Here is a 26,715-nt window from a genome sequence, read left to right as displayed (position 1 = left end):
CATACAATGAATTATAAGGCTTCAGAGCAGTGATAACTAAGTATTATTATTTATTAAGTACTGTACGAAAGTAACATTTTGAGGTACTTTAACTTTACTTGAGTATTTGACTCAAGTAAACATTTGACTCCACTACAATTATTTGAAAACTTTAGACACCGTGCAGATTTAGATTAGCATTACAAAACATGCATTAACCACTTAAGCCCTATTTTATACATTTTTATACTGCCTACATTTTGACACATTTTCTTTTGTGGTGAAACAGGGCATTTTGCATAATCAGCACATTTTGTTCAAGTACAAGTACATTTTGATCCCAGTACTTTTACTGTAGTAAAATGTTTAATGCAGGACTGCATTGTGGTACTGCTACTTTTTTAGTACAACTTCTTCAGAGTGTCTGTACTGACCACTGCTGCTGCTGCTGCTGCTGTTCCAATGCTCTCTCCCTCTCCCTGAGCTGCTGCTCCTGCAGCTCGGCTGCCTGGCGCCTCCTCTCCTCCTCCCGCCGCTCCTCCTCTTTCCTCCTCTGCCACCGCAGCTCCTCCTCCTCCATCCTCTTCCTCTCCTCCTCCTCCTCCTGCTCCCTCCTCTTCCTCTCCTCCTGGAGGCGCTGCAGCTCGCGCTCCTCCTCCTCCCGCCTCCTCTTCTCCTCCGCCTGCCTTTGGCACTCCTGCTCCTCCCTCCTCTTTCTCTCCTCCTCCATGGCGTCCGCCTCCTCCTGGTTGTCCCAGGAGGAGGGCTGGCTGAGGGGAGAGATGGGGGAGAGGGGCGAGAGGGGAGAGTGCGGGCTGACCGGGTGGCTGTGCACCTGTAGGCTCTGTGGCTCCTGGACCTCAGACTGGAAGAGGGAATCAAAGAACAATCCGTGATATTTAATAAAGTCAGAAAACAAATAAATCATAATTAAATAACGTATTTATAACTAATACTAGTAACTAAGACGTCCTAAGGGCGAGAAGCTATCTCGCTTTGGCATGGGATCAACTTTGACCAAAGAAATGCACCTGGTTGGTTGTTTAAGTTGGACAAATTGTGGCCATATGTGGAAAATATGTGGAAAATATGGAGATGACTGACGTCTGACATCATAGATGTTTGACGTCATAAACCACATGAGACTGACACAATATGTCCATATATGGGCATTCCCAGATATGGGCTACAAGTATATACATATATGGGCATTCCCAGATATGGGCTTAATATTGATGACATCAGGGATCTCTATATATGGGCATAAAAGGGATTATATTAGTGTGGTTGAGAACACTGAGCTGGTCGAGTCATCATTGTGATGTCAGAACAGGTCAGATATATCCTTTTGCTGAGCTGGTCAAGTCATCATTGTGATGTCAGAAGAGAGGTGTGACAGACAGACAAATGGACGGACGGACATGAGCTGGAGGTTTTCATACTAAATAGCGACCTACGGTCGCAACAAGGTGCAATGTACAAATGACTGTAGTCTGAGGCAGTAAGTGGACTTTGTACCTCCTTGCTGGTTGCTTCTTGCTGGGCTTTAAGCCACTCCTCCTGCATCTTCTCCTGGTCACGCTTATATTTCTCCTGGACACAGAGACAACAAAAGCGGGTCGCTGACTTGAATCACACTCAACCACATGCACAGTTGCACACGCACACCTCTGAAGTCCACAACATTGAAATTGATTCTCTGGAACATGGATTTAATACACTGCTTCCAAACGTGCCCTTATGGTTAAAATGCGGTTGTTGAACCTAGTTGTTGAGAGGAACATGGTTCTCCACCTTGAATCCAAGTAAGAAATAAATCAGGCCGTTTGACCAACATGGAATAAGACTGCAGGAGTAGCAGGCCTCTCCTGCTACAGTACAGCAACACTCTGTGGACACTTTTGATCACTCTGTCTAGAAGTATGTGCTTGGACAGGATTTCACTACAATATGTTGGACAGATGTGAAGAGAGAGTGCATTTATACATGCACATGTGTGAATGATGTGTTAGAGGTAGGAACAGTAAAGGAGGATTGGTTGTGATCCCGAGGGGGAATTACTTCTTTGTATTGATCCAGTAGTGGCTTTTTATGTGTAGCAGTTGGCCTGGGGAGGCTTGAACAGGGGACCTTCTGATTAATGTGAGGACACCACATTCAAGCAAGTTCTGAGTGTGATAATAGTTAGAAGCTTTGAACAAAGCTGTTAAAAAGCCTAATATCTCCCTTCGTCAGGATTCAAATCTAGGAATAGTAGCCATGAGTGAAGACCAGAAGCATAATACATTGTATCCCTCCATGGCCAGGTGATGTTTGATGCTTGACTTCCCAAATGGGAGAACCAGGTTCCAATCCAGGTGGTTACACATGAGCACTGGTAATCTGACCCTGTGTACCTGGAGGAGGCGCTCTTGCTCCTTTTGCCATTTCTCCTGTCTTCTGCGCTCCTCTTCGGGATCCCATGACCAGCGGTTAGAGGAGGGAGTAATTGTGGGAACAGGTAGCTGGTAATGAGAGAGCAGACACACCCAGTGTCAATCAACACACACACACACACACACACACACACACACACACACACACACACACACACACACACACACACACACACACACACACACACACACACACACACACACACATTACAGTCCACGACTATTGTAATTATGAAAACTGCATGACGACAATCATCTTCTTAACCACCCTATATACTTAGTTGACTGGTACCCCCAGGTGTCAATATACCTATTGATACAGTCTGCTATTTTTTTAGCAGTGCTAACCGCTCCAACATCTGGCTTTGTGTGTATGTCCGTATGTCCCGCGAAGCTTGGCATTGGCCAAGCTATCACGGGACGTAATTAGCACCGCTCACTTCACACTGGGTGTGATTTTTTGCAGAATGTTTGCCTATTGTGATATTCCCAGAAAAGGGATGCTAGGGTTCATGGGGTTAAACTCATCTATTCATTGTCATCTGATTGCCCATTTCAGTATCCAAAGCGGGAAGGAAATGGCAGCACCCATTAAAAACAACAGCAGAGAGCAGACCCCGACAAACATATGCTTTGTGTTCACATGATCCTGTGGAATGTCTGCCATTATAATGGTGTATTTCAAGCCAATACAAGGAAATCAAGAGCTTAAAAGGGAGAATAAGCCCCATCTCTGCAACTGCATGACACGATTAACCTATTCAAAAATGTTCAAAAACAGGCAATCAACAAGATCACAACGCATCTCTGCATGACGCATTGTGAGCTTGTCATTTTCTGACAAATAATGGACAGTAGGGTGACAGTGGTTTATGATGGGCTTGGGTGGGTGCTGTAATGATCATGGTATCCTCTTTCAAAGATGCCGTCACAATTTAAAAAGCACACAGTAATTGATATGTACGACTTATTTGGGGTATTTGTGTATTCACATTTCTTTGCTTTTCTTTTCAGCTTTGCAGGGACGGACATACACACACACAAAGCCAGATGTAGGAGTGGTTAGCACGGCTCAAAAATACCTGTTTATCTGTGTGCAGAAATCTATCAAGAGATTTGTACAAAAAATAAAAATAATAATAATAAACATTCACACTAAAATAGTACAAATGAAAAGAGGCATAACATACTTTTATATACATATATAAAAAACTACTCACATCTGATATTACGGTCTCTGATCCCCCTTTAAAAGACAGAACATTATTCAATGAATACCAAGTATGTACTATTGGAGCAGCAGAACAGCGCAGGGAGAGGGAGAGATCACAATCACAAAAACAGCTTAAAGGCACGTTAAAACCTAAGCACAATTTGCAGTCTGGTGCAAATTCGCTTTTGGAAATGGCATTTAACACCACAGCGATAATTGACATTTTTAACAAGCCTGGAGCAAAAAAAGGCCCTTACGTTGACCTCCTCGGATTTATTATCAATTTGACATTTACATTGGGTATTAGTTATTGATGTCTTCTGGGTAAAACATAGAATTAAATTGATTGTAGAGGAAATAACATCAAACAGAAAAACACTTCAGAAATCACAAACCGGGCACATGCACAAGATGCAAGGTACAGTATACAGTCACCAATCATCAAACTGCACATCATCCAATGCATGCAGGCAAACTATTAGTAGTCAAACGAGTGCAACAAGAATGCTTTCATCATCGTGCACAGTTTAACCTGGAAACCATACAAAAATAGAACACACAGCAACAAGCTACAGATCAAACGAGGATCTGTATTTGTGGTCAATATGTTGGCACAATGTCTGGCATGCTGTGTAGCTTTAGGGGCTAGATGTGTTACACACAAAATATGTGTTCTTTTCTAATTAAATCTCGTCACTAAACTAACTAGATTATACAGTATTGGAGGACCTCTTAATTGTATGTCTAATTGGTTGTCGCATGGTCTGTACTGCATTTTGGTCAACGAGTTGTTTTTAAATGTGCTTTAATTCATGACATTTTTCAAATATTTTGAACTAAAGTACTCTTTAAGTAATACGAGAATAGTCTGAAAAGAGAAAATAAAAAGCCTCCTTTGGTGTTAGGTTCAACTTCACACTAAGGGGTCAAGCCTGATTATAGTACTTGCCGTGTCCGTGTACAGTAGGTGCGAGGGTCAGTGAGGGACAGTGAACTCTAATTATACTACAATTTGGTGTCTGCAGACACATGCATTCAAGAGCAAGGTCCAGACAGGCTGCAATCAACACACTACGCTAAAATCTAATAACCTTCTTCCAGACAAATGAAGGTTTTGAAGTGGTCTGCTCTCAATCTTGTGTCAATCATTTCTGTGAATTCATTTTATTCTCTGAAAACCTCAGACGCTGAAGAATGTGAGCTATGAAAAGTGTTTTTCATTCAGGTTCGTATTCTGTTCCGTTTGTATTCCATTTGAAAAACCTGTCAACGGACTACGAAAAACATCAATTTCAAGTCCTTTGTCGTGACATAATATAACACAGCAGGTAGCAATTAATCTCCTCCATGGATTTATAAAGAAACTCCTTTCATCTCCTCAAACAGATCGTCTGTTTTTTCTTTTCTAGCACATGTGCATGCAGTCATTGCACTTGTCCCCTTGGGCGCGAACATTACTTGGTGACGGATTTATGACATATGACATATGGCATATGATACTGCTACATGGACTCTGCTACGCAGACGCGGCAAGTATAATTTGGCCTTTAGTGAGCCTTGAGACTTGTCAACCACTACACTATGTCTGTGTTCCCTTGACTTTTAACAGCATGTCATCAGTGTCCCAGGTTATACCAGGTGGAGGTAAAGACATCACCGCACACTCAACCCTGTTTACCACAGAGGTAGACCAGCGCACTGACACTGGGTCCTGAGCAGCCTGAAGAGGGGAGGGGGCAGAGCACAAAGGGTTACCTACCAATAACAGACCAGACACACAAAAAGCTCCCAAGTTGGAACCCTGGAGGATCTCAAACTTTTGCATATGTTTCTATTTCAGCCCTCAGGCGACCTATGATCAACTGATCTTTAACCACTTGAATCCTAGCGTCCCAATTCTGTCTTTGGAGCCTGAATTTCCCCAGCGGGATCAATAAAGGTCCTATCTTACATTATCTCTCTCTGGGGGGAACATTTGCCAAAAATAGAAGATCTACAAGCGCCTTGCGTTGTGCCGCAACACGTTGTGATTGTGATGATTGTATATTTAAGGCGAATAGAGACAGAAAAACTAGCCGACCAAAATATAGCTAAAGAAGAGGCAATGCTGGTGAACTAAGTAAGGGTTTAAAGGGCCTACACCATGCTTTTAAAACTATATTTTTTGTATAAATATATGCTCAAAATTTAGTCTTAGACAGGTTTTAACCCTCAACAAAAAAAAAATTTTGACTCTGAAAAAAAAACGGGAAACGAGAGTGACGTCACTCTCGTCAACTCTCAGAACAGCACTGTTCTGAGAACCCGTGGAAAGCTTTTCATCTCTGTCTGCCCAAAACCAGAGAAAGACACAACGGTCAGAAATAGGACTTTGTGAGGATAGAAGGTGCCAGTGGGACCCCAAAAAAAGGTTTTAAAATAGAAAAAGTGAAAATTCATGGTGTAGGTCCTTTAAGTGGTTAGCACAGAACAGTTGAACATGAGGTCTTGATTGGTGTGTAAAACATGCATAAAAGACAATAAGCCAATAGAACCCAGTGGGATTGAGCAAGATGAAAGCACAGAGCACCCAGCCACCAGATTATATACAACTCAACCCAACACTGACGGCTCTGCAGAGGCCAGTCAGAGCTTTTTACCTTGTTCAAAAAACTCTGACCTCCGTTTTAAGTTTTTCATAGATATGGGTTCTGAGTCTACATGGGAAATGGAGAACAGGGGGACAGGAAGAGAAAATAGGAACCTATGTAAATAATAAATATCACTTTAGCACGTTAAATTCAACAACTGATATACTATAAATAAGCAAGATTCGACAAAAGTAAAACATCCTGCTATTTAATGACCCCCCCCCCCCCAAAAAAGGTTCTTCCAAAATCATGGCACACAAAATACATAATTATTCTATGTTTTCATTAAGGGTTGATATTCAATATTAAGGATTGATATTCTACTTGAATACGTACAGTATATGCCATCAACTCTGCCCTTTACCTTTGTTTCTCATAGTCACTGGCTTTTCACGGAAGCCACCATTCATTCCGTTGGAGGCCACATCCTGCAAGGAGACACGTTATGGCAGAACTTCGTTAAAAAGGGCTCTAGGGAATGAACACTTGCATCTAAATAATAATATACTCACTGATCTGTACACATCCAAGCAGTATTAGAATGTAGAAACACGTTTTAAAACAAACCTAATGAACTACTTTAGTTGTTATATAGAGGGTCACTCACAACGGTCGGGTGGCTAGGCACCTGCTGGGATGTCAGCGTGTCCGTGGGTAGCCGTGAAGAGAAGTCCAAGCTGGTGTTGACCGTATTTGTGTCTGAGGCACCTACAAATATTGGGTGATCCATAGTGGTCAGATTGATGGTCTTATGGCCTTTACATGGTGGGGAAGGTAGGTTTCTGTCCCAGTCTGCATGCAACACAACGCAGCCACAGAAAGAGCATTGGACGGACATGTACATGTAGACATGTGCATGTACATAGACATGTGCATGAAGAAGGAAGGAGTACATGTACATACTGTTGACATGTGCATGAAGAAGGACTACTGTATTTGCGTTAGTTAAATACACACAATGTGTGTTTACTGTTATAGATCAGCTGCAGTGCTGGAATAGGAATACAAATAAAACATTTGACATAAACATGCATTTGCTGTGTGTGTGTGTGTGTGTGTGTGTGTGTGCGTGTGCGCGTGTGTGTGTGTGTGTGTGCGTGTGTGTGTGTGTGTGTGTGTGTGTGTGTGTGTGTGTGTGTGTGTGTGTGTGTGTGTGTGTGCGCGCGCGCGCACACGCACGCTCCTGCACGTGTGTGTGTCGTGTGTATGCATGTATACTACAGTATATGTCAAAGGGAAAACCCAACATTATACATAATGTTGTCCATTATACCACTATGGTTATGGTTATAAAGCGAGGAAATAAAGGCGCTGTTATGGTGTTAGAGAGCAGCATGGGATTGAGAGAGAAACCACCTTCCCCAGCCATGCAATCTATACAAAAGCTGCCATAAACCCCACAGTGTTGCTAACAGGCTCACACCCACACTAGACTTAGGGAATGGTTATTTCAACACAGGACCTACAAACACTATTCAGTTTCATTCAACTAGGCTGGAAGGCATATTATGTTAGCAAGTGATAATGATAATGACTGCAGAAGAACAGGTAAGCCTTTTATATTAACGCTCTAATCAAGAAAAACACACACTCATAGGACTAGGTACCTGGGCAGGGTTAGTTCTCCTAAACACCACATGGAAACAGAGGAAAGCATTTGTATAGACTGAGATTAAAGCCTGACATGCATATTGTCAACTGAAAAAGTGTCGCTTCAACACTTTTCCCGTAGAAAATACGCTGCTGCTGCTGCTGCTGCTGTTGTCGAGCGCCATGTCGCCCTGCACGTCAACCAAGCTTTAAGAAAGGACATGAACAAATATACACAAATACAGGGACAGACAATAAGAGCACAACGAGACAAACAGTCAGAGGATAGAGTCTCTTATTTCTCAGAAATAGCTCGAAAATTGTTCCCAGAATAGGAATGAACAGAAAGAAACACAGTTATGAGACCTTTACCATTTAACTGTCATGAGATCATTCACGGACGGTTTCACAGCCGTTTACGGACCAATTTAGAGTGTCAAAACCGTTTAGCAACCCAACCAGCATAAGCAACCTTGTCACCCCTGGAAATGCAATCCTTTAAGTGGTTCAGCTCTGCTATTCTCTCTCTCTCACTCATTCTCTCTCTCTCCACCACTGGATAAAGTATTTCACTCCCTTGCACCTCTCTCTGCCTCTCTCTCTCTCACACACACCCACACTCAGAGAACTGTGCACGCAGCAGCAGGTGACTCACTGTTCTTGCCGTGGCGGCGTATATCCATGACCAAACTTCCCTGCTGCAGAGCCTGTTCCATGGCCTCCTTCCAGTCTGGATAGCTCATGTCTGCCACCCTGTGACCGTTCACCGTCAGCACCTCATCGCTGACCTGCAGCTGGCACATCTCTGCCGGGGTGCCTGCACACACAAGGGAACAGAGAGACACCGCTGGTCACTGATCAGCCAAGAAGGGCCGGAGAGCTAACTTTGAAGTTTGAACATTTGTGATTCACGTTTGCGACCGTAGGTTGCATTTACTATTATTAAAAAACTCCAGATCCTGTGCGTGCGTCACAATGGATCCAGCTCAGCAGGAGATTATGCTGACCTGTTCTGACATCACAATGATGTTGCAAATGAATTCCGTCCTTGTCTGACATCATAGACCTATGACGTCATACAATCCCTTTTATGCCCATATATGGAGATCCCTGATGTCATCAATAGTCACACTTGCAAATTAATTCTGTCCATGTCTAATAGTTAGGAGAGAGTTAGATGTAATATATCGGCATCGGCCAATTTGACCCTGCCTATTATCGGATGTAAAAAAAAATCAATATCGTTCATCTCTAAAAATCAAGACAGTTATTGACTGCCATGGCCCCATCTGCACCATCACTGACCGTTCAAAGTAACCCCTTCCCTTGTTACAATACAGCACTATCTGTCCTTACCTTCATACGAGTCATTCTGAGAAAGTATCACCACTGTACATTGACACAGACTGCTGTCTGCTAACTAAGAGACTAACTTTCACCATCAAGACGAACTGCCACCAGGCAAAATGCTTGATCAAACTCTTTATTTCAGCTGATGCTGTAGTTAATACAAGCCTTAATACAGAGGTTGAGAAGCCTCTGCAGAGAGACAGAGAGGCTCAGGCCCAGCAGATCTGACCCAGATAGATGCTGCCCTACATAGGCCTGGCATACTGCTGCAACGGGCCCGATGCACGGCCATCTGAGAACTAGGCAGTAATTCCTCACTGCTATAATGAACAGAGATAGAGCACAGGTTTTCAATACTACCACTGTATCTCCAAACCCACAAGTTCCCTTTGGGTCGTAGTAACAGTTTCTCATTGCCAGTTGATTGTCCACTGAGCCATGCTGGAGTGTTGTAGAATCCTTGGTATAAAATTCGATGGCTTTTCTTTTTCTTTTTTTTCAGACGTTAAGCAAAGCGTACCTGTCTGGATGGAGGAGACGTGAGCCCCGGTCGAGTCCCAGTCGGCCTGGAAACCAAAGTCTTTGCTGCTGTTGGGTTTCTGATTCAGATTAATCCGCATGTCACAGTAGCTCTCCTACAACAAAAAACGCACAAATACACACATTTCACACATGTCACACACGCACGGACGCATGCATGCATACACACACACACATTTAGAGTGAATATTCTTTATTTTAAACATCACTGATACAAAGTGCTTCACAAAACAGACTCCCATGGACCGACATGAACAGACACACTCCATCTATCTAATTTGACGGCCTTCAACGTTTTGCATTTCCATAACTTTCCTCTGCTCTAAGGAGGAGCTGGCATGTCAGGTTTTGTGCGCATGTGGAAGCAGGCCTGTGCTGGTTAGGCTCCAGAGCCAAAGAAAGCAGAACCATTGTTCCTCCCCGTATGAATGATTTATGTCTGTCTAATACAGCCAAGCTTGGATCCTGTACTGTACTGTACCTACTGTGTAGCTGCTGTGTGTGTGTGTGTGTGTGTGTGTGTGTGTGTGTGTGTGTGTGTGTGTGTGTGTGTGTGTGTGTGCGTGCGTGCGTGTGTGTGCGTGCGTGCGTGCGTGCGTGCGTGCGTGCGTGCGTGCGTGCGTGCGTGTGTGTGTTTTTATTCAGTAGTCTTGTTGAGTAGCCTTTATTTAAACAGGCGGGCCATGTAAGGACAGTTTTGTATTTACATTTGAACACCAGCGGCAGCAGCTAAAAATCACGTATTGAGTGTTCAGACTCCGCTTTCATATATATTATCTCTTAAAGCAGTGGTTCTCAACCTTTTCAGGCCGCGACCCCAAAAAGAATCATATTTGAACTGGGGACCCCCCCACCCTGACAAGCACTTGGAGTTGTAAGACTCGATCGAAGCATACATTCAGTTTAACACGGTTCTATTGCAGATCTACATCCTCACAACGCCTCACATCCTCACATCTCGGGCCCCCCCCCAAAATTATTTCGGGACCCGTCTCGGGGTCCCGACCCACAGGTTGAGAACCACTGTCTTAAAGGATGATTAAATGTCACAGTCTACATATTTCAGCCAGCAGATAAGAGCCGACGTGCTTTGTCAACCGTTTGTAATTCAAGCACCTGGTTGGTATCCTTGGCCGGAGCAGGGCTGACTGGGGCTTCACTCTTGACCTGTGGAGGGACAGGTGAAACGCTCTGCGTGGAGCTGACGCCTTTCTCTCTGCTGTCGTCGTCCTCATCTTCATCCTCGCTGCTGCGGGCTGAGCTGGAGTGAGACTGGGCCTCGTCCTCAGAGGTCATGAACTGGTGGTAGCGGCTTGGCACAGAGGACTTCTTGGAGACGTTTACGTCGCCGTTCACACGCTTGTGAGAGTCATCCATCTGCTCCAGAGGACATGAAGAGCGGTTAAAGCACAGAGACCACAAGTCTCAAACGTTCCAATTTAAAGGACACAGGAATCATTTTTTAATCATTACAAGGTGGGTTAAGTGGGTAAATACAGAGATGAACTACACAATAAATGTATAGTATGTCCCAGGCCACCGGCGTGGCGGTCCAGGCACCCTAGGCTGCAATGCCAGCCTGACAGCATATTGTGGGTTTGAATCCCCATCCCGACGATCTTTTCTGCGCGTCACTCCCCATCTCTCTCCCCATTTCCTGTCAGTCTACTCTGTCCTATCAATAAGGGCATAAAATCCCCAAAATATATGTACTATTGAAGATGTAGTAGTACAAGACAGCTAGAGCTATAACGATGCCATGCAGTTAGACAAGTACTTGTCTGAATAATGTATTAAAAGCTGAGAATAAGAATTTCTATTCTCAGTGACAGTGAGTTAGTACTATAGTAAGAAAAAACATCCATTATTTACAAAAGTATCAGATATTACTCTACTGTACTCTACATATATATGACACCTAAAAAACTAGTTTCTTCTAATACAGATAGTGTCCCAGCCTGCCTGCTAGATGCCCTTCAGCCTATAACTACTGCATAGAACAGACCTTGGATAGAAGACAGGTACAGGTTATCTTTAGCTGCACAAGAATCAAGTACTCACGGTGACGGCTCGGGGAAGGGAGGCGATGCGGGTGGACTGGGTCCCGAAGGGCCTGGGTGTAACGACTGAGGTGAGACGCGCGCTATCCGATCTCTGGTAGCTCCTGGGGAGGGAGGCGGAAACCCGATACACCCCAGGAGGCTTGGGTTCCATTGAGTTGTACTGTGGTGGCTGTTTGTACAGGGAACCGGAGGAGGGGGCCTCGCTCTCAGCCTGCGAGCCCGCCATGGGGCGCTTTGCCTCGGGCACCTTTTGAAAGGTGCGGGGCGCGGAGACGGCATTGCGGGGCTCCTCCGACTTGGCCGTGCTGGGGCGCTCCAGGGCTGGCCCCGTGCTCATCTCTGTAGGTGCAGCGGTTGGAGAGGGGAGCTTGGGGATGGGGGTATAGCTGCTGGAGGTGGTGGTGGTGGTGGTGTCACTGCCAGCAGGACTTTCCACAATGTCAACTTCCTGTGTGGTGGGAGGGGAGGCAGCCCTGACAGTAGACGGCGGAGCAGCGGGGGGGTCCTCCTTTATCGGAGAGGGTTCCGAGCTGATGCGGGGGCGGTCCACTGAGGAGTAGGGAATGTCGACGGTGTTGCTTCTGACCGGGCCGGAGCGGGAAGAGACAGGTTTGTCAAACACGTCCTCGTCCTCCAGGTAAGAGAGGGAGCTGAGACGACTGCCAATGGATCTTCTGTCTCTATTCTCTCTGTGGGGAGGGGGGAAGGGGGGGTGTTAAGAGGTAGGATGGACAGTAACAGGTAAATTAAGGACGGACGGGGTGGGAAAACAGCGAGTATTGCGGAGATTGCGGAGGGCAGGGACAAAGAGTATAGGGGTGGGGTGAGCAGGCGTTTAGGAGCGGGACAAATGAAAGGGAGGAGAGTGGAATGAGGGACACAGGATAAAAAGGGAGAGAGCAGAGAGAGGTGGGGCAAAACGAGAAAGGGCAGGTAGGGAGGCGAGTTGTAAGTCACTATTAGGTTACACTTTCACACTGGCTAGAGGGACAATTAGAGAGTTAGTCCATTCAAGGTCTCTGACCACAGGATCCGATGTCCACTCCAATACTTGCACAAGCAGATTTATTTTTTGGGATGTAATTAAAAAAAGAAGACAAAAAAGATCTCCTTCAGCAAGTATTAAAGATAAACAAATGAAATGTTTTCCTAATGCCATTAGGTAAAAGCAAAACAACTATTAACAAATAGTTTGGGGCAGACATACCAAGATTGACATTCTTCAGTACACCCAGTGAAGCCTGCACAGTCTTTTTCCATACCTCTCCTCTTGCATCTCCTTGAAGGTCTTCGGCCTTCTGCTGCTGTAGGTAACCTGCTCAACTTGCTCCCTCTCCTCTTTCTTCTTCACAATATCAGAGTTGACACTCTTGCGACGGTTCTTCCATTTGGTCAGGTCCTGCAGAGACACGAGCCCAGACTACCTCAACCACCATCTCAGAAATATGTGCTGTATGAAAACTAACGGTACTAAACTCGGCTCGTTTGCCTAATATGGACGATGGAAGGAATCTGTTGAGTGGTTAACGCCACAGAATTGAAGTGAAGTCGAGAAGGAAAAGGGAGCGTAAGAGTGGGACGGAGAGAGGGAGAAAGGGCTTCATTTGAAGGTGTTCTATTTGTGTGCTTTAGGCTCCTCCCGGCTCACGTCCCCCGAGTGTTTGGGACTCTGTGTGACCTAAATGCTGCTTTAAGACTCCATTATTCTACGACGATACTGTGCTATCAGATCACTGATTGACTTTTCCACATACAGTAGTAACTACATGTGGATAAGAGGTTATTAATACATCTATCTGATAAGGACCAAGTGAGCATGACGGAATGGAGAACAGCCTCCTTCGAAACTGGAGTGAGAGGCTGGCCTCCTTCGAAGAACACGTTTTCAGGTACGAAGGTGCACCGCACTTTTCACTCGACAGTGGAAGAGATGTCATGCTGTTTTGGATAGTTTTAGCCTAATTAAATCTGTCCTAAGCATTGCTAGACGTCTCCGTGTCATCTCCAGACATTACATCACAGCATCATTGCACAATAATTCCTGAGCGAGTGCATGGTTGCAAATTGGAACGAGGGCAATCCATAGCCAGAGGGCAGTGTCGCTCTAATCAGTGTCTGTCTCCCTCTCTACCTTCTGTCTAAACAGCTCTGCTTTCCCCCTGTGGCCACTGGACCGTTCTGGCTGCACCATGACACCTGTTCTCTTTATGGAGCTCCCTGACAGTAAATAAAGTTGTTTTCAATGTTTTCTAGGTACACTATTTTATTATTAGCTTCCTGCGAAAAAGGTCAGCTTACAGGTATTCAACAGTTAACACACGAGAGATGTTTTGGTTTTTGGAGAAACAATAGCTGCAAGTCCTGCACGTGTTTGTACCATGTGTGTGTGTGTGTGTGTGTGTGTGTGTGTGTGTGTGTGTGTGTGTGTGTGTGTGTGTGTGTGTGTGTGTGTGTTATGCCTGATTTATATTTGGTTGTTGAAATGCAGAAAATAGCCAATCTACAAGGTCACAACACGTCGCATCACTTGTAGATCTGCTATATTCGGCATGCAACACCAGTGCGCACCAAAGTATAAATCAGGCTATAAATCAGGCTTTAGAGTGGAACTCACATCCTGCCATTGGTCGTCGCTCTCTTTTACCGACTCGCGAAGCTTCTGCAGTTCCTCGTAGCGCACCTGTCGCAGGACAGCCGGGTCCACTTGGATGTCACTCATCGACTTGCTCCTGTGATTGGTGGGATGGATAGAGAGTAGTCGGGACAGCAAGTTTTGGAAAAGTCAGGACCAGCAAGCAGAATGTGCCAATGGTGTATTGCAGTGGTTCCCAAACTTTTCAGGTCGAGACACAAAAGAGAGATTAGACATTTGCCCGGGACCCAAACAAGTGAAATCCTAGTGTGTTTGTGTGTGTGTGTGTGTGTGTGTGTGTGTGTGTGTGTGTGTGTGTGTGTGTGTGTGTATATATATATATATATATATATATAGGCCTATATATATATTTGGAATTTCTTAGATTTTTTTTTCTCAAATGTATATTCAATATTGTATGTTTCTTTTTATTATAAAAATTGAAATATACATTTTTTTAAATGTAGGGAAAAAAAAATCCTTTACACGAGTCGTGATCCCCCCAAAAACGGTCTGCAACCCTCAAATGGGTCCCGATCCAGTGTTTGGGAACCAGTGATGTATGGGACGTGAAATTTATATTTTCATGCAGCTTTGAGAAGTGGAAGACCATACCTCTACAGTATACACTCATCAAATTATGTCTTCTAGAGTCTATGGCAAAAGGTATCACATCCACGTGTTTTTGCATTGAGAAAACAAGCCAGGTTAATCGTTTTATCTGTGTACAGGTGTTAGCTACAGTGCACAAACACGGCACACAGGTCAACCACACAAAACCGCAGAGAGCAGTTCCAAGCTGAAAGTTAGAACAACATGCTGCAGTACAGTAAAGTGTATATCCACAGCCATGAACCATCCCCTTCATGCAAAGAGTCTTTCCAAGCTTTCAGAATGTCAAAGTGTTCGCCGTCACTCACCTGTAAAGGTTTATGCATCCCACATAATTGCTATCAGTGTCTGAGAGTATTTAAGAGGTGCAAATAGAGCTTTGACTGTAACCCTCACTGGGACATACAGTACTGTAGGGTTTGGGCAGATGTCCCTGTGTATTGGGGCTGTATGCATCATCACGCCTCACTTTGTTGCTTTGTCAATAGAGCTTTGTGGAGCAATACCCCCCCCCCCCCCACACCCCCCAGCGCCCCCACTTGGCCCTGTGCCATACAACAATCTTCTGCGTCAGCGTTTAGCAACTATACAGTGAGAGCAGCAACACAAAAGCAGGAGCTGTGGGGCTATGACCGCAGAAGGCAGAGCAAACGCAAAAGTGCCACATTCCTGGGACCCCGTATCAACTCACCCGTCGCTACCATCACGCTTTTGGAGCAGTCTAGGAAACCAAAGAGAACCACAAGACACAAAAGAGGTCACAATGGTGGAAGCTGGTTGCTGTCAGTGTGTCTGAGAGAGTGGACTGCTATTACTTAAGGTCAAGGTCAAGAGCGTGGACTCCCTGACAGAGGTCAATTAGGAAAATCAGTTTCCACCTCCAAAGCAAATCCTAGAACAAATATATTATTTCCCTGGCCTGGACTTTCTCTGTTGGTGTTGAATAGTGTTTCAGGTATATGTAAAGAGTTACAGGTGTACTGTATGTACAGCGAAGTAAACCTGTGCAGTACAGCTGCACCACCTTTCTCTTCCTACTATCTACAAGTAGCTCCTGAAGAACTTGCATGAAAGACTTTTGGACCTTTTTTTTATTAAGTTATAGAACGTTTCTTTTTTTCTTTTTCTTTGAAGCAGTGGTTCCTCTACAACATACTCTGACATGATGTAATTGGAAACACAGCTTTCCATATACAGGAGAAGTAAATCCAGATGGCCTCAGGTCAGGTTAAATGGCTGCTTTGTTGTGTATGCGTGCGTGCGTGCGTGTGTGCGTGTGTTTGTGCGTGCGTGTATGTGTTCACATGTCTCTGTGGTATAGATGTGTTTCCATGTTACTATGGAGTTAAAGATGAAGATTAACTTTCGTCTTCTTGCTGAGCATTGGGAAATTTCAGTAGGGTACATGTAATGATGACTCAGCTTGATGTAGTGCGTTCAGGGCATTCCCTGGTTTAAATTTGGCCTTTACTCAGACCATAAAGCTTTCTACACTACTACGGCACATTACATCAGCTTTCCATGTCAGTGTGAAGTTCCCTTCACTCCAAGGAAACAACAATTTGTTCTGTCTAATACCTTCAAGTACTATTGAGAGGTTAGGTAACAGGTCCAATGCATTCAATCACAAACTCAGTCTGAGGTTTTCTTTATTAAGCTTGGAAAAAATGGTTCCATTCACAGGCAAATTCAGTCCAGGGAGAAGAAAACAAGAACATTATAAAAACCAAAACAATCTGGGCCTGTTTACCCATATCGAAATGTACTGGTTCATTTTGGTAGATCCTGTGAGAATTCATGCAATTTTGTTTGTCCAGTATGTACTGTACTACGTCTTTAGAAAGATATTTTATTTGTCATTGTGCTCAAAGAACAATGAAAAACAGTTTAACAATAACACTTCAAAAGGCAAACACTGTAGCAGCAGTAGGTCATGAACAGTAAGGCCATCCACTGTGGGTATCCTTGCATTTCTTTCCTCGTTATTGTACAGTATATCGCAGTTGTCGGCTGGAAACCTTCTATGTCCGAAACCGTTCATTTTGTATTTATCAGTTTTAAAGTGATAGTGAAAATAGCCAATCTACTGTACATGCACACAACGCCTCACAGTCTTGTATGATGAAGCAGGGCTTTGCTTCACAAAAAAACGCACACACTTGAAACTTGGACATACGAGGGTTCTGGCCGACAGTGACGATAAAATGAAAGGCCACATGAAGGCTGTATACAATCAACCTGGTCAGCAAATGCATATTTTCTCAATTCAGAGGTAACAACAAACCAAACCAAAAATAAAATGCATCAAGTATGACGTACATCATTCTGCTACATTTCCTCCACTGGGATATGTGTTTCAATATTCCTACTACTAATTGTGATTGATTAAGGGAGCGTGGAAGGCACCTGTATGGTTGCAGGAGGAAGTGCTTTGAACTGGTAAGATAACCCCATCTCTGTGGTTCTGGGTGGTTTTGACACCATTCCACGACAGGGTACAACAGTAGACCAGTGTTTCTCAAAGTGGTTTCCAATGACTCTGTGGGATCCTTTAGGAAGGTCTAAATTGACTCTTACAAGTCTGTAACTCTGACAGAATACAACCAATTGGTTCCATTTGTATACTGTCAGAGTTATGGGAAGACCATGGAATTTAAAAGTTTGAGAAACACTGCTGTAGACCACTTGTCACCATGGGAGCTCTCACACAAATAATGGAAAGGAATAATAATCAATAAAGAAGATAATAAAATACACAACCTGCAGTCAGTGTCAATCAAAGTAACTGGCATTGTAACATTGAACGACTTGTTCCTACGATCTCAGAGCTGCTAGCTTTTCCACCAAAAGCTTCCTCTTAAACCTCAGCTGACTGGCCTCCCTGATGGCCTGCATCTTCAGCAGGTCGCCTTCACTGCAGGACGTCGGCAGTGACGGCGACATCTGCTTACCTCTCGGTGACCCCTGACCAAGGATAGACCCTAGCTTACGGAGCAGCATGTCATCGGTTTTGGGGTGGACCTCCTCCTTTTCCCCCTGATTCTTATCTACTTCTTTTTTGTGGGTCAAAGGGCACGGCGGGCAGAGCAGCCTGGCCTGGAGATTTGGGGGCAGCGCCCAGGGCTCTGGGATTGGCATCGGGGCATAGTTGTCAGGTGCACCCGAGAGTGGCCGCTGTGGCTGAGCCTGCATTGTGGTACGGTACACTACGTCGTCCAGCTCGATGTCTGGGAACTCGAGCCGGTCCTTGATGTTGGCGCCGCCCAGGCCCCGTGGCTGGACTACGATGTTGAGCTCTGGGTCTGAGGAGTACAGGTGGCGTGGGGTGCGGCTGGTACACAGCCGAGTCTTCATCATGGCCATGTCTGTGTTGGACTGGAAGGCCAGGGTCCGCCTGGCGAACATGTCATCGTTTTCCAGGTCAGGGAGAATGCTGTCATAGTTGATGGGATCAGGGGGCTCTTTGGGGTCTTGACGACCCGGGAGGGGTCGGTGCTCACATTTGATGAGTCTGGGACCTGAGGTGGGGTCCATTTTGGCAAACACCGGAGGGGGGGTCTCTAACTGAGGGGACTGTAGCTTGGGTAGCAGGGGGGCAGTGTGTAGCTGAATGTGAGGACTGGAGGGTGGGCAAAAGGAGGGAAAGAGAAGGATATAGAGATGATGAGTGTGCATGCATGTGAACCGGAGTACAGAAAGAGCAAGAAAAGGAGGAAGGGATAAAATGAGCATGCAGCCAAAGTGGTGATATTTGATTCAAATACAACACATTTGATCAAACAAGGATTCCATAATCACTCTGCGTGATGCTAGCAGCTATGAAATATTATCTAAAAAAACACACTCTAAAAGTATGTGCAGCCTTTATTCCAACAAAGTCTGTGCAAGCAAGCTGCCTTCTCAAGCATGTTAGGGCGACATCAGTGGCACAGTTTTGTGATTAATGTCATTAGTACTGTATGTTAGGGGGCAGCTTATTAGAAATGGTCTGCCCACAGTAAGAGCCCTTCATATTTATATCAGCATGGCTCTAGAACATTACTGCATCGTCACAGTCATGCAGCTGTATCGACCTTTTCCCCACAACACGGACGGTGGCGTGGGCGGAAGTCTCAGGTGTGTGGGAGTGAGAGGGAGAGGGGCCGGCGGGGGAGGAGGCTGAGGAACGCCAAGGACTGATGTCACAGTCCGAGTCATCAGAGGAAGAGCCCGACTTCTTTTGGCTACAGACACCGACGACAGGGAGTAGAGGAAGACAGGGAGTAGAGGAAGACAGGGAGTAGAGGAAGACAGGAAGGCAGCAGATGGATATAGGGATGAAAACGTGGAGCAGGGAAGTAAAGTTATAGGGAAAGAAGGAGAAAGGGAAAAGAAAGAAATAAACATAGGTCAGACGGGGAGAATCCGTACAGGAAATGCAGTAAACCCCAGTAGGAGATATGCAATTGAATGAGAGCAATCATTTAAGTCTTGCAGCTGAGGTCAACATAAAGTAGCATGCAAGGGGGTGGCATTAGTCAATCAGTCTAGCACACAGAGAGAAAAGGGAAAATATGCAAGCAAGGAAGCAATTTTAAATAGTGGGAAGTAGGTAACTATTCATCATTTCAATTCTGGCGAATGTCACTTTTCATAGTCTGTAGCTACAGTATATGTTATCTTCCCTCGACGTGAACATTCTGTGAATTGCAGATTGACATGAAAGAAAAGGCTGCCACACTGTATGTGGAACATACAGAATGTTCCTGCAGTGCATGCTGACAGCTACAGTATGCAGAGGGAACAGGGAGAGCTATTTGATATATAATGAATATATCTAGTGCATGGACTGTATCTCACACTGGATAGTTGCACTGTATTCACACACCTGAAGCCTTGCATCTTCTTGTACCAGGGCCTCCTCTGTGAGCCCAGTTTAATCTTCTGTATATGAATGTCTTCTTCGGGTGTCCAGAACTTGGGTAAGAATTTGTCGTAGGGTGTGTTGCTGGTGGACTGGGAAGCAAGGCCCACCTTACGGGCATAGAGGTCATCGTGAACGGGGTCGCCGTAGCCCACATCATCGTCCTCGTCGTCTGAGTCGTCGTACATCTCTCTGAAGAGGCTGTCAGCGGACAAGGGCCGATGGTGGTCCCTCCTCACTGAGTCCTGCTGGGTGGGCTGTGGAGCCCCACAGCTGTCGCTGCTGCTCAAGGGACAGCCAATTCAAACTGGTCAAAGATATTTATCAGGAAGTACACCACACCAGTCAACACAGCAAGAAGCAGAGTGTCTGTTCCTGAGGTGCAAACATTCTCCAATGAGAGCATTTCGCAGGGTTAGGAAACCAACGCAAACTCAAAACCAAACTCAAATAGTAAAGAGGCAAAAAAAAAAGGTCCATTCAAGAAGCTTCAAGAAGAAATGACTGCAAACCACTCAGCAAACCATTCAACAGCTCATCAAACTCTGAAGGGGCAAATAAACACTTGCTGAACCTCAAGCTCAATCAAAACAATTCAAGCAGAAATCAATGAGCAGAAAGGCAAACAACAAACAAAAGAAAACAAAGTGATGATGACAAACTTCCAGCTCGGTTAGAAACAGCACACTAGACCAAAGGCCTTGCTCATGGTTATGGTTAACCATGCAAACTGAAGGTAAGAGAAGCACTCTAATCTGATCCATCATCAAGCAGACAAATCCAAGTCACTCTCTTGCGTCGTGTGTTGCGCTGACCTGAGTAAGGTCACATTCTGCTGTGTGGCGACCTTTGGTGTCATAGTGACCTTGGGCCAGGGGCCCTTTCTGCCCCCTGGCACCCCTCCGCCGGCCGCTGGACTGCTGGGAACAGCAAAGTTGGTTGGGGGTGCGGGGGAGGGGCTGTGGAAACGTCTTCCGGCTAGGTCGTCCAGAACCAGATCAGGGTCCGGTCGGTCTGACTCAGAATCACTGCCGCTTTCGTACTCGTACGCCCACTGCAGGTGGGCCGCAGGCAGGGCGCTCTGGGAAGCTTGTCCGGTGTCGCGGGAGTCCGAAGACGGCCTTGACTCACTGAAGTCATCGTTCCACAGTGAGCGATCGCGACAAAACATGACCACAGAGCACAACGCCATGGATACATCAATCACAGCAGCATGACAACAGAGGGAGAGGAGAAGTTCAATAATGCTACGGTACAAGCATCGGGTAAGAGCAATAGTTGTGTGGTACAAACCGGGGCTATCACACCTATGGTTATGGTCTGACTGTGTTGTAGGCTAAAGTAGAGAGGAAGTGATGTAACTCCTGTAGGCCCTGTCCATACCTAAAAAATCCCCGGGCGTTTCTGACTTCGTTTTGAAACCTCTACGCCTCCACACGGGCCCGTGTAGAAAAATATGTGTGTCCACACGGTATTATCAAAACGCTATAAATCCCTGTCTGCGCGTCATCGAAGCGGGTGGCCGGCTGGCCGCGTCCCCCTGCTCTCATGCAATCATTGCAGCAGCTATCTATCTATAGGCTATGCATTGTCCAAGTTTCACAATCTTCACACTTTAACATGCACAATTGCTATTTAAATATTAATTTAATATAAATTCGCGAACTATTTCTAGAGCAGGGGAGAGGAATCGTCGAGAGTGTGGTGCGCTCTCTCTCTCTCTCAGCATTAAACGAATGTAACTCTATCAATCAAAGAGAGAGAGAGAGAGAGAGAGAGAGAGAGAGAGAGAGAGAGCTTTGTAAGACGGGACCGTTTAACGGTGCAGCAGAGGAGAACGTTGCATAGCTATTTATTAAATCACAATCGAATGTTCTTTACTTGCATAATGGGGACTCTTTTTTAAATTTGTAATAGTCCCTGGAAAATGTTTAGCCTATTTGAACATCTGATCTCTAAGTAAGTTGCCTCAAGTTGGAAATGAGAACATAATCATATGAATGCTTCAGTGCACTTGTTAAAGCAGCATCTATTACTAAATTAGAGTGACAGACACACATGTTAGAGATAGGAGAGAGATGGAAGATAGTGTAGGCTACACAGCCTAGACTAGAGCCTTTTTTTGTGCTTGTGCTGAATGTGGAAATAATTTAAAAGGCAGCACATGCCGTGAATAATCAACATATTCTCACCTTCAAAGCGTCAGACAACTGGTGAGAATGGGCTGGAATAATGCCTGCATGCGTGCGTATGTCTCCATTATGCTTGAAATCATTTGATATTGGCAGTTGATATCCAAACTTTGACGAAGAGAAGAGGCAGGCGTCAGATATGCTCCGTTAACAAGACGAGGGCTGCATCTCGTTATTGATAATGAGCACCTTATCGATCCAGCTTATTAAGCCGGTGGAATGTGAGACAACACATTCAGAATATAACTGGTATATTTTGCAACTGTGAGTTCGTGGCTGGCCAGTGACCACCATCTATGAAGATGACATTTGACAAGAGTAACAAATATCATTAAAACAATCATTCATTAGGGCTCCATCCCTAAACAAGACAGCTGAGCTCTCTAATGTTAACATGTCGTGAATGCGCTCATAAATATGGATATTCTACAGAGACCGCCACGGGATTCTCTCATAGCAAGGAGGAGGAGGCGAGGAGCACAGGTGACGTAAGCATGCAAGCAAAGAACTTCTCCGTTTACGGTGTCCACAAGGCAAAAGAAATACGCCCGGGTAACAAAAATGCACTGCAGCCGGAGTTTTGGAAACTATTCGGCTAGTCCTCCGTTTGCATGCGTCTGCATGTGGACACCCATGGGTGTTCGTGGTTTTACCTCCCCGGTGAAAAATAATCCGTTGTCGTCTGGACGGGGCCTAACACACAAAGAGTGTCCAAATGTAACCAAAGGGACCATATCAGGTACATTTTGTTACATTTGTAGACTCTCAACAGAGGAGTTTTGTCAGGCTGACGACATACAGCACCTGTGAGCGGAGCCACGTGAAGTGATGTTTCCTGTGTGACTGTACCTGGTGAATGTGCCATCCTCCTCTGTGTACATGGGACTGGCCCAGCTGCGTCGGCTGTCCTCGTGGCGCTCGGCCCGTTTCTTCCTCAGCGGAGCGGGCACATAGGCCGCGACCTTGTCCTTGGTGGGCAGGAACTGGTTGAACTGGGTGGCGGGCTTGGGCGCGACGATCGCAGAGCGGCGGTAACTAATGGACTCTTTGTTTTCTGCCATTCTGAAGAGGGAGTCTGCTTCCGCGTCACTGGAACAACCTGGAGCAAAGAGGAGACGAGGAGTGGAGAAATGGTAAATGGTGCATTTGTATAGCGCCTTTATCCAAGGCGCTTTACATAGATTGTGCATTAAATTCACCCATTCACACACCGATGGCAGAGGAAACCATGCAAGGCACCAACCTGCTCACCGGGAGCAAATAGGGGTTCAGAGTCTTGCTCAAGGACTCTTCGACACCAACTCTGGGGGAGCCCGGATTCGAACTGGGAACCCTCCCAGTTCTAATGCCTGTTTCTCTACCCCGGAGCCAGGTGTATAGTAAAAAAAAAAATATCATTACAAATGTAAATGGGAGAGGGGACAGTGGTAAAGTTAATGATGGGGAGTAGAGTGATAATAGGGGGAGACAGTAGAGGTCCAGTGAGGGGACTGTGTTGTTCCTCCTGGTGTGAGTCTGGAGGGGTGTTGGTGGAGAATGGAGGCCTCCTCATTTACAAGACTGTGTGGAAGTCTGTGGAATGTCTCACTGGCCTCTCACCCATGGGGAGCAGTCACTCTCTAATTACTCTTACCTCTTTCCCAGCAAAAGTACCGTTCTCCGCGATCATACGTTCTACGCATGTAAAAAACCCACTAAAATGAACAAATCTTAATTTATTTATTTTTTTACCTTTAAATATTTTCCTCCTTATAGTTGGACCTGGTGGATTTTCCAAGGTGGAATTAATTTACAACAATAAACCACTAGGTGGCGATAAGCATTTGTTTTCACAAGTGGGAGTTTGGTTTCTGGCTCTGAAATGCATATCTTTCCATTTCACAAATATAACATTTCTACACATGAACTGAAAAAATAAATTGAAGAAATAAACAAACCATTTCAAGCAGAAATCCTGGAAAGCTCTTACTGTACTCTGACCCCAATTAGCATAGCCTATCACTGACGAGTGATATTTCCTGCATCAACACACGTCGGCTGAGTTTGACCGGACAATCTGGGATTGAACTCAAAGCTAAATGTAACTCAAACACATTCAGCAAGTCAGATTTTAAAAGACAGCAGTAAAAAGTCTGTACGCAACTGTACCGTAGAAGTACAACAGCCAAAGAGAAAGCATGGTCCAAAAAAATCACACTATAAATTTAACCCGACTTGAAACTCAACTCGTCGGATGTTTTGAGCGGGAGTGTGGGCATGCATGCATGTGCGTGAGCGTGCAAACGCGCGCGCGCGCGCGCGTGTGTGTGTGTGTGTGTGTGTGTGTGTGTGTGTGTGTGTGTGTGTGTGTGTGTGTGTGTGTGTGTAGGGCTGTCACGATATGACATTTTACATGACGATTAATTGTCATTCAGATAATTGGCGATTAACGATTTAATTGTGTTTTTGTCGTTGATAATTACATTTCTGTTTGGCTTTTAGGCTTTGAAGTTGCATATGGCAGATATGATACATAACCTAAACACACAAATACATTACTGACATATTTGACGACTTACAACTTAAAAAATAACATTGATAGTGGAAATAGACGATCTACAAGCTCACAACGCGTCGCGATGCGACGCGTTGTGAGCTTGTAGATCGGCTATTTCCACTATCAATGACATTTTTCAACATTCACGATTATGACGATTATGACAAAATCATTTGCGATAATGTCAAATAATCACGATTAGACGATTATGTACTAATTGTGACAGCCCTATGTGTGTGCGTGTGTGTGAGTATGGTTGTGATTGGCAGGTTTGCTCCTACCCTCGCTGCTGCCTTTAAGTGTGGTGTCTGATGAGACGCTGTGGGGTCGGGAGCCCAGAGAGTCCAGGCTGTCCAGGGAGTCCTCTCTCCTGTGTCCTCCTCCTCCTCCTCCTCTTCCTCCTAATACTCCTCCTCCTCTCAGCTGGAACAACTCCTCTCGCTCCGAGTACCAGCTGTCTCCAAAACCACTGTCTCTGACACTGCTGCCTCTCTGGCTGGATGAGTCCTCGAGAGCCTGCCACACGCACAGCGCACACACGCATGCACACGCATGCACAGGCACGCACACACGCGCACACACGCATGCACACGCATGCACAGGCACACACACACACACACACACACACACACACACACACACACACACACACACACACACACACACACACACACACACACACACACACACACAGAGTTAGTAGCATGCCAATTACAGCATTTAACTCCTGTGTGTGTGTGCGTGCGTGCGTGCATGCCTGTATACGTATATGTGTGTGTGTGTGTGTGTGTGTGTGTGTGTGTGTGTGTGTATACACGTGCCTGTATATATACGGTATATGTGTGTGTGTGTGTGTGTGTGTGTGTGTGTGTGACACTGTGTGTGTGTGTGTGAGAGAGAGAGAGAGAGAGAGAGAGAGATCTCCCATGTAGAGTGTGAAGTCTGTCTCGTCAGGCCGCACTCATTCCTGCAGACTCACCATCAGTGACTGTAAACATGCGCTGTGTGCAAGGGCAACACATGCTGCAATTTCAACTGCAATACCTCATTGTTTTCTATTCACTGTCATCTAACTGGAAACAAACAGTGCTGTTATCCATGTCCTCTAGATGATTGTGTTTACCGCCCCTAAAAGAGGGGCGTTGCATAAACACATAAACAAGCCATGGAGCCGCTCTAGCCCGGGTCGGTTATAAACATGCGAAAACCCGTCAGCCACTTTCAAAGAAAACAGTGCTCAGATCTGCGATCTCCGCGAGTCCTGGCAGACAGCACAAGTCCACAAACTAAGCCCGGCTTTACCCTGCTCCAATGAACTTGGATTATCGTAGATAAACGTACAAGACGTGTCGTAAGCAACTGCTATTATGGAAAAGCCTAAAATGCAGTAGAATTACAGGGGCTCGACACGCTGTGCCACCTATAAATCTAAGTGTAAACAAAGTGTCAAATTCAACACTGGCACGACAAGGGGCTGGCAAAGGGCGTCTTGAGGCAGGGTTATTTTCAAAAGTGTAGCATGATTTGAATTGTCTGCCAAGCGGTAAACAAGATTAAAATAGCTGAGTCGAGGGATCGGCTCATTTATGACTTAACACAGGCCTAGCTATGGTTTCAGTGGTCAGCATTCTGAGGCCCTCCTCAGCCTATCGCATCCATTCCTCCGCACATAGTCTAAATACCAGGAAGGATACAGAAATGTGCAACAGAAAGACGATTTCATTCACAGTGCCAGTTTTTTATTAATTATTGTTCTGTAACGTGTTAGCGCACATACTGCAATTTGGGCAAGTTACCTTGGCTAGTGCTGTTCCCAATAATCCCTCAAATGCCTTGAGGTTCAGGTAAGGTCCATCATAGAATGGGTCACAATGAGCCCTTCTGCCCAGCCAGTATAAGGTAATCAGCACCTAGAGTAAAAAAAGAACATATACAGTAGTAGTCATACAACATACCGCGTGAACTGTACACAGTAAAATGTGTATCAGCCAACACATCTGTATTGTATGGGGTTTGCCCGAAATGACTGATTGCGGTGCG

General features: G+C 45.3%; 1 protein-coding gene across 8 annotated transcripts in view; it reads right to left on the bottom strand.

Annotated features, from left to right (window-relative positions):
• lmo7a (LIM domain 7a) overlaps nucleotides 1–26,715 on the bottom strand; it is a 65,756-nt gene that overhangs the window by 8,057 nt on the left and 30,984 nt on the right. For 6 of the 8 annotated variants that reach the window (XM_080753385.1, XM_080753384.1, XM_080753387.1 and 3 more), the window contains 17 exons: nucleotides 26,472–26,585; nucleotides 24,957–25,191; nucleotides 22,989–23,238; nucleotides 15,736–15,765; nucleotides 14,415–14,529; nucleotides 13,063–13,199; nucleotides 11,799–12,489; nucleotides 10,854–11,114; nucleotides 9,718–9,832; nucleotides 8,503–8,664; nucleotides 6,865–7,049; nucleotides 6,622–6,685; nucleotides 6,267–6,323; nucleotides 3,635–3,660; nucleotides 2,376–2,483; nucleotides 1,498–1,572; nucleotides 414–844 (listed from right to left, as the gene is read on the bottom strand). In XM_080753385.1, coding sequence (XP_080609511.1) covers nucleotides 414–844; nucleotides 1,498–1,572; nucleotides 2,376–2,483; nucleotides 3,635–3,660; nucleotides 6,267–6,323; nucleotides 6,622–6,685; nucleotides 6,865–7,049; nucleotides 8,503–8,664; nucleotides 9,718–9,832; nucleotides 10,854–11,114; nucleotides 11,799–12,489; nucleotides 13,063–13,199; nucleotides 14,415–14,529; nucleotides 15,736–15,765; nucleotides 22,989–23,238; nucleotides 24,957–25,191; nucleotides 26,472–26,585 — 3,056 coding nt within the window. The remainder of the gene's footprint in view (nucleotides 1–413; nucleotides 845–1,497; nucleotides 1,573–2,375; nucleotides 2,484–3,634; nucleotides 3,661–6,266; nucleotides 6,324–6,621; nucleotides 6,686–6,864; nucleotides 7,050–8,502; nucleotides 8,665–9,717; nucleotides 9,833–10,853; nucleotides 11,115–11,798; nucleotides 12,490–13,062; nucleotides 13,200–14,414; nucleotides 14,530–15,735; nucleotides 15,766–22,988; nucleotides 23,239–24,956; nucleotides 25,192–26,471; nucleotides 26,586–26,715) is intronic. The other 2 variants (XM_080753389.1, XM_080753386.1) reach the window with 2 other exon arrangements.

Source organism: Nannobrachium achirus, assembly GCF_963921795.1.
Source record: "Nannobrachium achirus genome assembly, chromosome: 22".
Lineage (NCBI taxonomy): Eukaryota > Metazoa > Chordata > Actinopteri > Myctophiformes > Myctophidae > Nannobrachium > Nannobrachium achirus.
Note: the sequence above shows the minus strand (reverse complement) of the source record. Positions and strands in the feature narration are given on the sequence as shown.